Raw genomic sequence first — 12,234 nt, forward strand, 5'->3', positions numbered from 1 at the left:
AGTAAGATCCATACTGAGAAAGATCAGAACTATTAAAAACATTCAAATCTGGAACATGAATAGATTCGTGGTTAGAACACAAATGTTGGCTCTAGAACAGAGCTCTAGATAAGGTTCTGTTTAAAGGTTCTGTGTATAAATCTCTAATCAGACCAGGAACCTTTGGGAACCTTTAACGACGCAGAATTCCGACTTTAACAGCCTTTAAGTCTAGAAGCTAGAACAGTTTGTTGTTTAAAGGTTCCTGGTCATTTGTATATGAAATGAATTATTTATACTTATTTATTTGCTTGCTTGCACTTCCTGAGTTTTGTTTATTTGTTTATTTGTTTGTTTGTTTGTTTGTTTGTTTGTTTGTTTGTTTGTTATACGGTTCTGTTTTCTGGGCCTGTTCTAATGGAGCGGTTCTGGTGTGTGTTTAGTCCCCAGAGCGTCCACTCTGAGCTCATACACTGATTTATCTTAAACCCAATAAGAAGTGATTTCTGCTCAGCCTCCGGTTACAGCACACTGCAGGAAAGTGCTCACTCACACACACACACACACACACACACACACACACACACACACACACACACACACACACACACACACACACACACACCAATCTAATAAACACACTGTCGCAGAATAAAAAGGTTCTAGATTTGAGGCAAGTCCGACATAAGCGCAGGGAGGGGCTCAGGGTCCGAATGTGGTTCTGTGGTTTTGTTAAGAGCTTCAGTCACACAAGACATAAGCATGTGCGCGCACACACACACACACACACACACACACACACACACACACACACACACACACACGCACAGAGAGGCAGACGGCATTTGTCAGCCCGTGGCATTCCTGTCAGTCTGTTTAATGCCTTCATATCTCCACCCCACCATATCGTCACAGCAACTGTTCATCCACCATAAGGCACGTCTTCTCAAACGCCTCACTGTGTGTGTGTGTGTGTGTGTGTGTGTGTGTGTGTGTGTGTGTGTGTGTGTGTGTGTGTGTGTGTGTGTGTGTGTGTGTGTGTGTATAGGATTATTATCACAGCTCATCACTAAGGGCTAATCTGTACACATACAGAGCGCTCACCATGAACTTTGTTTATAGCCAGAAGAAACTGTCTGTCTGTCTGTCTGTCGTTCCTCTGTCTGTCTGTCTGTCTGTCTGTCGTTCCTCTGTCTGTCTGTCTGTCTGTCTGTCTGTCTGTTGTTCATCTCTCAGTCTGTCTGCCTGCCTGTCTGTCTGTCTGTCTGTCTATTGTTCATCTGTCTGTCTGTCTGTCTGTCTGTCATTCCTCTGTCTGTCTGTCTGTCTGTCTGTTGTTCATCTCTCAGTCTGTCTGCCTGTCTGTCTGTCTGTCTATTGTTCATCTGTCTGTCTGTCTGTCTGTCTGTCTGTTGTTCATCTCTCTGTCTGTCTGCCTGTCTGTCTGTCTGTCGTTCCTCTGTCTGTCTGTCTGTTGTTCATCTCTCTGTCTGTCTGTCTGTCTGTCTGTCTGCCGGTCTGTCTGTCTGTCTGTCGTTCCTCTGTCTGTCTGTCTGTTGTTCATCTCTCTGTCTGTCTGCCTGTCTGTCTGTCTGTCTGTCTGTCTGTCTGTCTGTCTGTCGTTCCTCTGTCTGTCTGTCTGTTGTTCATCTCTCTGTCTGTCTGTCTGTCTGTCTGTCTGTCTGTTGTTCATCTCTCTGTCTGTCTGTCTGTCTGTCTGTCTGTTGTTCATCTGTCTGTCTGTCTGTATAAACATCTAACTATCTTATTAACCATCTACGTTAATGTCTGTGTGTCTGTGGATCCCAGAAGGAACACACTCTATACAACTCAACCTTCTTCAGTTCTCTCTCTGGAGGACAATCTTACAGGTAGAACACTCCGAAAGGTTCTCCAGCAGAACCCATGTGTGGAATCGAACATCCTTAATTATGGACTGAACTCCTTAATGAAAAAAATCTCCCAAGTTCTGTGATGTGACCCGCTAGACAGGTTCTAGATCACAGAGAACATAATGAGCAATAATCTGGAGTCTGTGCTGGAAAAAACTGGGTGCTTTGGATAATTAATTATTAGGGTTCTACTCCAATAAAGTGATCCAAATTAAACAACACGACTTTGTGTGGCGTCTCTCTCTCTCTCTCTCTCTCTCTCTCTCTCTCTCTCTCTCTCACGGCGGTGGTGTGGTGTGGTGAGGATGATGATGATGATGATGATGATGATGTTCTCCTGCTGAGGTTTAATTCCATGTTTTGTCAAACACAGCAGATGATTTATGGTGATTAGTGTCTTTCTGTTCACGCCCCAAGCGTTCACTGTGACTTTCTGCATGGATTTGAGGAGCTAACTGCGTGGAACCGTGTGTTCATTTGTGGAACCGTGTGTTCATTTGTGGAACCGTGTGTTCATTTGTGGAACCGTGTGTTCATTTGTGGAACCGTGTGTTCATTTGTGGAACCGTGTGTTCATTTGTGGAACCGTGTGTTCATTTGTGGAACCGTGTGTTCATTTGATACTAATTGTGGCTCATAGCTGCAGAAACGTAGTTGATGGAAAGAAGACGATGAGGAAGAATCCCACCAGGGGAATGAGAGAGAACCCGTGAGAACTGGTGTGAATCTGAATTATTTATCTAAGCTTCAGGTTCTAGCAAGAAGAAGAACAGACAAACGTAAACAGTATTTATTTCTCCCTCAGGAATGACACTAGAACGTCCCTCCACTCGGCCACGTACAGCATTATCCCATTAATGCCTCTGTGGGGTCTATTATTAATACAGCTGAGACATCATGTACACACACTCACACACTCACACACTCACACACTCACACACTCACACACTCACACACTCACACACTCACACACTCACACACACACTCACACACTCACACACTCACACACTCACACACACACACACACACACACACACACACTCACACACTCACACACTCACACACTCACACACTCACACACTCACACTCACACTCACACACACACACACACACTCACACACTCACACACACACACACATTACCCACTCACACCCTCCAGACACCCACACTCAACTCGCCACACTCACACACGTCACACACACACCCACACACACTACCCACTCTACACACCACATCACTAACCACACACACACACACACCCACACACACACCCACACCACACCACCACACACCACACCACTCACACACCACTCACACACCTCACACACTCACACACACACACACACACACCCCCCACACACACCCACACACCACCCACACCACACACCACCACCACACACCACACACACTCCCACACACACCCACACCACGCACACCACACTCACACCACCACTCCCACACACACACCACACACACACACACACACACCGCCCCCCCACCCACACACACACACCTCACCACCACATTCACCACACTCACACTCCCCACACACACACACGCTCACCACACCACTCCTCCTCACTCCCACACACACACCTCACTCCCACACACGCACACCATCCCACACACGCACCCACGCACACCACATCACACACACATACCACATCCACACACACACACACACTCACCACTACACACACACACACGCACCCACACACAGCACGCACTCACTCCCTCACATCCACACACACCCCCACCCACACACACAAACACACACCCACACACTCACCACACACGCACCGACTCCACACACTCACCACACTCACCCACACCTGAACACACGTCAGCCACACACACACACACACACTCACACACACAGAACACACACACACACACTCTCACACACACACACACACACACACACACGCAAACACACTCTCACATACACTCTCATACTCATACTCACACATTCACACACACACACACACACACTCTCACACACACACACACTCACACACACACACTCACACCACACACACACACACACACACAAACACACACTCACCCACACATACTCACACCCACACACACATACTCACACCCACACACACATACTCACACCCACACACACATACTCACACCCACACACACATACTCACACCCACACACACATACTCACACCCACACACACATACTCACACACATACACAGACACACACAATGCAGTTGTATTATAAGTAAACACACTGCATTATTTGTATAATAGAGTCACAGGCAGCTGTTCAGAATTCACAAAGCCTGAGATGAAAAGAAAACTGGGTCAAAGGGAGAAAACACACACAGGAAGGTTCTGGAACGTCACTGAAACTTTGCGTAGACACTAAAACTGATCTGATAATATTGCACTTGTTCTTGTACAAAATAAAGAGAGATTAAAGGACTAAAAGTCATAACTCATCATTTCTGGACATCAAATGAAGGAGAACCGAAGGAGCAGCGTTAGTGAGTCAACACAGAAGTTCAGGATCTCAGGAGCTGTTTAACTCGAGTCCAGCGAGTGACGTCACATCAACATGGCGGCTCTCGGCACGAGCACTGAACACATCGAGCTTTAAATAACGAGTTACACTGAACATACACACAACGCAACACAGCGACGCGTGACTAACATTTACCGACTGTTTTTTGATCGAATCCCTCCAGATCGTCTAAGATTTAAACGATTTCCTGATTTTTTTCTCTCTAAACTTTGCATTTCTCAACAAAATGTGTTTGTGTCTTCAGATCCAGAAGAAATCTGAACTCACAGAATACTCAGCTTCATCCTACATGCAGTCGTGTTGTTGAGGTGTGTGTGTGTGTGTGTGTGTGTGTGTGTGTGTGTGTGTGTGTGTGTGTGTGTGTGTGTGTGTGTGTGTGTGTGTGTGTGTGTGTGTGTGTGTGTGTTGGACATCTCTCTCTCTGTACTGCAGTGTGTTTGAGTCTATACAGTGACTCAGATCTGACTCACACACTTTACTCCCACATACACACATGAACACACAGTTTTACACACTCACACCAGAGGGAAAATTCACTCTGGGCCAAACCTCACACCCACACACCTGCATGTGACGACCACAGGTCTGTGTGTGTATGTGTGTGTGTGTGTGTGTGTGTGTGTGTGTGTGTGTGTGTGTGTGTGTGTGTGTGTGTGTGTGTGCGCGTGTGCGTGTGCATGTGTACGTGTGTGAGTGTGCATGTGTGTGCGTGCGTGCGTGTTCTTAAACATACACAAATCCTTCAGCCTCGCTGTTCTCTCATGTTCTCTCTTTTTTTAAATAGTTCCACTTTTGTTAAGTCTTTAATTAGAACTCGATTCTCCGGCCAAACGCTCGGCTTCGGTTCTTTCTATCGACTTTGCGATAAAGACGATCTGTGATCAGCAGAAACAGCATCGCTTCTAAATATAAATGTATGGAGACTGTAGAGCTGAAACCAGCAAAACAAATAAAGTGGCATATGCACACACACACACACACACACACACACATACACACACACACACACGCACACATACGCACACATACACACACACACACACATACACACACATACACACACACACACACATATACACACACACACACACACACACACACACACACACACACACACACACACACACACAAACACCACATGCTATGTGAAATATGACACTGTATTCATGCACACACGCCTGAGGACACACCCTGGTCACGCTTGGAATATTCAGAATACACGGAGCACAGTGGAGTATTTAAAGCTTAATTTGATGAATGTTCAGTTTACTGTCCTGTATTTAATGTTTTAATAACCTGATCATGTTCCATGTTATCGGATTTGATGTAAACAGAGCACATTTCAAGCTTATGCTTTAAAGATGTAGATGTGAGAGCCGAGTTTTTATATCTTAGTGAGGACCGAAGTTCACCACAGATAAGATTATCTTTAGTGCATGATGTGGTGTTCACTCTTTATTTACAAAGCTGAAAGAGCTGAAAGGTCAACTTGTCGTCCCCAGAAAGATAGGAAAACAAATGCACACACACACACACACACACACACACACACACACACACACACACACACACACACACACACACACACACACACACACATCTTGGCTTGTTATGTTACTGAGAAACCATAAAGAAGTGTAAACTGTCCTGTACTGAAGATTCCCTTCTGGCTGGTCACAGCACTGACACTGGAGACTCCTTCACACATCACACATCACACACACACACACACACACACACACACACACACACACACACACACACACACACACACACACACACACACACACACATCTCTCTTCAACGTCACCACATCAACTAGTTCTAGAGAATTAATCAACACCTGAGGACCAATCAGAAGCTTTGGTGTGGAGGAGAAGTGATCAGGTGATGAACCGTTTATCAGATGAAGCAGGAGAAAGTGAGGACTGAAATACAGATTCAACTCTAAACACACACACACACCCTCAAACACACACACACACACACAAACACACACTCAAACACACACTCACACACAAGTACACACACACACACAAAAACACATACACACGCAAACACACACAAACACACACACTCAAACACACACACTCACACACAAGTACACACAAGTACACACACACACAAACACACACATGCAAACACACACACACAAACACACACACAAACACACACACACACACACACACACACACACACACACACACACACACACACACACACACACACACAAACAAGTACACACACACACACACATAGAATGTCACCGAGCCACCACATGCTTCATTCCAGCTCCCACAGGATTAAGGCACACTTGCTCATGTGAAGTCCTAAAACAGAGACAAATGTTACACAACTGCTGCTGTAAATTTCAGGTCCAGGCTGGAGAGATGAGATCTGCTCTGCTCTGCTCTGCTCTGCTCTGCTCTGCTCACTGAACATCTCCTCAACCATCTCCTCATTCTGATCTCCACTCGTTTAAGCGAGCGGTTAAATACTTATAGCTTTTATAGTGATGATTGTAAACAGCAGATGAACTGATTAAAGTATTGAATTAATACAAACATGTTGAAGGTCACACAAGGTCAGATGTAGGACAGGAAGAAGGACAGATGGGTTTGGAGACATCACCGTCCGCACCGATTAACACTTTTGCAGATCTTGTTTAGTTCGTTCCTGAGTCTTTATGATGCGGTTTGTTTAGGGATGTTCTCTATCAAGCTCTGGATTCTTCCAGGAACATCTGTGTATCTACTGAGATCACGTGACACTCTGGAGGTTTTCACACTTCAGCCCAAATTTAAAGGTTATTCTGAGCAAGTCTTTTTAGATCAATGTCACATAAACAAAAAGCTCAGCACTAGTCACGCTTTTTTATTTACGTACTGTAAAGCAACACCGAAGTGCAGCATGTGGCTCTCTGGATGGACCTGAAAACGAGGAGACCTTCTCATATACGGAGATTCCTCGGCCACTCAGGTCAGGTCATAATGAGATGCAAGTGCTCGATCCGCAAAGCTGAGATCATTACAGAGCTCCAGTCCCAAAGAGGTCTGGTGTTACACTTCGATAAGCGTAACAACGTGACAAACTGAACTGAACATGTTACTCTGCGTGCTGTTGAGCACTAGAACTTCATCTAGAATTGACATCTTTGTAAATATTTTTATTTGCCATATTCAGCTTCACTTCACTGTGATATTGTCATGAGCTTTTGTTTCTCTTAAAGTTTGGAACTTAACATAAATAAATATTGTAAGTTCCTTAATATGAAATTTTATGAATTAAATAATCCTCACACAAGGCGAAGTTCTCATTAAATTACAGCTACAAAGGAACGTCTAAGCAACTGACACAGAAATTAAACGACAAACTAAATCGTTTTGCTGTGAAGTGTACAGTATGTCTTCCTCTTCCTCCTCTTCCTCCTCATTTTATCTGAGGTTTTAAATGGTGCCTGTGGATCTCTGAGTCCTGCATTATTCCTGCCAGAGCCCTTACTATGTTCCCCCCCAAACACAGGACTCTCTCCTCAGCCTCGTCTCCTCCGTATGAATTTCAATCAGACTCCTGCTCCGGCGCGCTGCTCTTCAGAGCCGACAGAACAAAAGCAGGAATGAGTAGGAGGCCTTGAAAAGCCCACCGACAAAACTGCGACTCCAAGCCTGAGGGACACCGGAGAGGAGGAGGAGGTCTGTTTTTTTTGGGGGGGGGGGAGCTCTTATTTTCTCTTTCTTTCTCTTTTCTTTCTCGTCTCTTCTCGTTTCACTCACTGCCAAAAATCTGATTGTTTTCAACACCACTGCAGCAGCTAGAGGATTTTCTCCCCTTTTCCACGTATTTATCCCAGCGTGACATGTCTGATCTCAGGTTCTGCTGCTGCTGCGTCGTGATTAGAGAGCATCGCCGTTCTCACTGTTCTCATTAGACCCCACGTAGTGCCCGGTTCCTCTCCTCATCCACCAGGTTAAAGTGCTTATTAATTACTAAACACAGATACGAGCGTTCCAGCTCCAACGTTCTCAGCACTCTCAGCTCTTCACATTCGGTTGTTTTACATTCGGCTTTAAGGGCACGAGAATTTCACGAGGCATTTTTTAGGCTGCAGCTTTACAGCTCCAGAAGAACCCTTCAGATCCCTTATGGGTTGTTCAGTTGTCTCTCTAGGAGAACCCTTAAAAAACATCCATACTAGGTCCATGAGCCACTTTTCCATCACATAGTACCTGAGAGGTTCTCTGGTTGTCCTTCTAGAGGAACCTTTAAGCAAATCATACAACAGGGTTCCTCTAGCATGACAGAACTGTTTCAGCAGCCTGTAATTATTTAAGGGACTTTAATTTTTTAAATAAAGCCAAAATCACTAAACGGAACACTCTTAAATATGTGGAACTCTTAGGTTTCTTCTGGTTCTACTCTTGTGAAACCCCCAAAGTCTGAATTTGAGCACATTCAGTGCTTTTCTAACATAAACATTTCCGAGTAGAACCAATTTAGGAAGCTATAAAACATCAATTATCCAATTAAACCTGCACCTGTTGAACATTCATTGTAGAACCTATACTGTGGTTTACAAAAGGGTTCCTCAGGAGGCCACATGATTATCCATGGAACCATTAAAGAACCCATATTCTTACTGCTCCTGTGAAAGTAAGAGGGTTCTAGAGGATCGTGGGATGATGATATCCGTGTGACTCGGCTGTTTATAACGAACACAAACAGGAGGAACATCATCATCAACATTTCACCTTTACTCCATTACTCCAGTAGAAGCTTCCAGGTTCTCTGTTGTATGTGATAGGAACGCTGTCAGATAGAAGTTTATGTTCCATACATGGGGTTCTAATTAGTGCTGCTAAAGGTTATAGGCTTTCTAGGACTCTAGATCTTTGAGTCATCTGAAGTACGTTTGAGGAACTCTTAGTTTAAGACCATATTTAGTACAGACGTGGACATTTTGGGACAGTTCTTTGACTCATGATAATTGTGTTTGACCAATCAAAAATTCGTAATATTTATAACTCCACCCACATGTCCATGTTTCTTCTGTTCATACGTTTCTGTGTTTGGTTCTGTTCCAGACGTGAACGTTCTTCATCCCTGGGAGCTGGTGTTTAGTTTTTGAGGAAGACAGAGCATTTCAGCACAAGTCCTGTTTTTCTGTCAGTCTCGTTAAGTAATGCTGCGCTGGCTGAGAGTAATGTGTAGGCTTGAGGCTGAACACGACACACACTGATCTCTGGAGCGCACAGCGGCTGTCTGACTCACACACTCCAACCCATTATGAGCCACAGACGCACAACTTGTTCATATCATCCAACAACACAAACATCTCTCTCTCTCCCTCAGAAGAGCTTTTTCATCAGTGTCATCAAAAGAGCTCGGATTAAATATCATCTACAGTATGGAAAGAGAGAGACAGACAGACAGACAGACAGACAGACAGACAGACAGACAGACAGACAGAGAGAGAGAGAGAGAGAGAGAGAGAGAGAGAGAGAGAGAGAGAGAGTTTGATGTGATGCTCACTCTACCATTTTACAATAAGGTTCAGCCATGTTCAGTGGCTCAAGCTTTATTTCTAATACAATGCTCTTTAACTCCTTTCTATTCCTATTTAATAGAATAAAGTTTTTAATTATCTACAAGAGATTTATCTGTTTCAGGCACACACTTCTTGGGCCCACCATCTCTCTGAGAAGTGAGAGGAAAACAATGAAGCCAGAGGAAACCCCTTACACACACATGTATCACAGGACTTTAATGGTGTATGTGTGAATGTGAGTCCCAGGAAATTCCCATGTGAATGACAGCATCTCTGATACATCATTATCAACAACATTTCTGAAATGCAGCCCTGGTGCTTTAGAGTAAAATAAGTGAGATAATCCACCTACATACACACACACACACACACACACACACACACACACACACACACACACACACACGCACACACACAGCAGGAGTGTGGGCGTCTTGCTCCAGGCTTTAACTCTGAACTGTCACCATCTTTATCACTTATTTTTTCACACATGCACTGACTGTGACCGTTCACACACACACACACACACACACACACACACACACACACACACACACACGCACACGCACACGCACACAGTATCTCTAACCATCATTGCAACTGCATCAGTTTTAACCCCTAAGCACTTTTTTAAACTAAAGGATTTAATACAGCGATGATTTTAAAGGTGCTTTGCAAAATAAAGAAGAAAAGGGTCTCAGACGACAGACGTCACACTGACCAGATCCACGGTAATACACTACAGTCTGATCTGTACAACAACGTAACGCAAAGCAACGTGTGAGATCGCACTTCATGCATCTTCATTTCTGTTTTTACATCAAATTGTAAAAGACCAGGAGCTGCAGATGAAACATTTATAAGGTGTTATATAGATGAATAAATAAAGTTATAATTGCTGTTGTATAACTATGTCGAATAAAAAAACACTTCATTCACAGATCAGTCCTTATATCCCTTTTTTGTGTAATTATATAGGGAAAATAACCAGGTGCTTATGCTGGGATTGTAGAGAATAATATGAACTCGTCAGGAAGAACGGGATCTCGAGGAGGAGGAGGAGGATGAAGATGAGGAGGAGGAGAAGGATGTTCTTGAAGCTTAATAGATATGTTTGAGTGGCCTAAGGGAATATCTACAGCTCTACAGGCCACGCCCACTCACGAGACCGGTGCGCTATTGCGTAATTGCGTAACTTCTTCCACCGAGACCGATATTTATGTTTTTACCTGCGACAGCAAATACATGTCTTTCTTTCTTTCCCTCTCTCTTTATTTTCTGTCTCTCCTTAAGTTCCACAAGAGTGTAAAGAGTGAGAGAGAAGAAGCGTGAGGTTCTCATGACATAACCACCGCACACCTGTTCACACTGATATCACACTGCAGACACACCACAGAAATGATGATGAGACACAAATGAGTGACACAAATTCATTCATCCTCATTCCTTACCTTTCATCCAGTCCACCACTTGAATGGGACTCCATTTGCTCACAGGTTCCATGACAAGGGCCATCAGGAAACTTTCTCTATCAGCTTTGCGTGATGAGTGTGTGTGTGTGTGTGTGTGTGTGTGTGTGTGTGTGTGTGTGTGTGTGTGTGTGTGTGTGTGTGTGTGTGTGTGTGTGTGTGTGTGTGTGTGTGTGGAGGGGGATTCCTTTAATGTTGTGGGTCCGGATCTCTTCCCGTACCCCAGGAACCGCTCAGCCTCCGTGACGCTCCGATTTCATGTGAGTGTGTGTAGTGCGCATCGCCAGGACACCGCTCTCATCTCAGATCATCTCATCTCCTGTGCGTTTGGGTTTTGTAAAAGGTTTATGCGGTGAATATCCCGCACACGCAGACGCAGAACACCTCTTCACGGTTTGGTTCCTGCAGCTTCACATCGTGGATGTTGTCCAGAGGTGCGTCCGGTTACTGTTACTGCTCACACCGGCTGCAGTCGTTTCCTCTAGCAGACAGAAGCTGATGGTGGGGTGGGGTGGGGTGGGGTGGGGTGGGGGAGGCACGCGCAGAGAGAGAGAGAGAGAGAGAGAGAGAGAGAGAGAGAGAGAGAGAGAGAGAGCGTGTGTGTGTGTGTGTGTGAGAGAGAGAGAGAGAGAGAGAGAGAGAGAGTGATGAGTGTGTGTGTTTGTGAGAGCGCGCGGGAGATCGCGGCTGCGCGATCGCGCTCGGCGCGTCGGGGGTGTGGTTGGGACGGGCGCTCGAGCGCCGCGTAGTTCGCATCGCGCTCTCGAGAGAGAGAATTTGACTCACTGATTATTTCCCACCAGTCTGAC

General features: G+C 45.0%; 1 protein-coding gene across 8 annotated transcripts in view; it reads right to left on the minus strand.

Moving 5' to 3' along the window:
- The window catches only part of cnksr2a (connector enhancer of kinase suppressor of Ras 2a), a 65,839-nt gene extending 53,910 nt beyond the window's left edge, over positions 1-11,929 (minus strand). For all 8 annotated transcript variants that reach the window (XM_047808868.1, XM_047808867.1, XM_047808865.1 and 5 more), the window contains exon 1: positions 11,408-11,929. In XM_047808868.1, the coding sequence (XP_047664824.1) occupies positions 11,408-11,471 (64 nt within the window). In that variant the 5' untranslated portion in view covers positions 11,472-11,929. The remainder of the gene's footprint in view (positions 1-11,407) is intronic.
- Between the last annotated feature and the right edge of the window lie 305 nt (positions 11,930-12,234).

Source organism: Tachysurus fulvidraco, chromosome 25 (genome assembly GCF_022655615.1).
Source record: "Tachysurus fulvidraco isolate hzauxx_2018 chromosome 25, HZAU_PFXX_2.0, whole genome shotgun sequence".
NCBI lineage: Eukaryota > Metazoa > Chordata > Actinopteri > Siluriformes > Bagridae > Tachysurus > Tachysurus fulvidraco.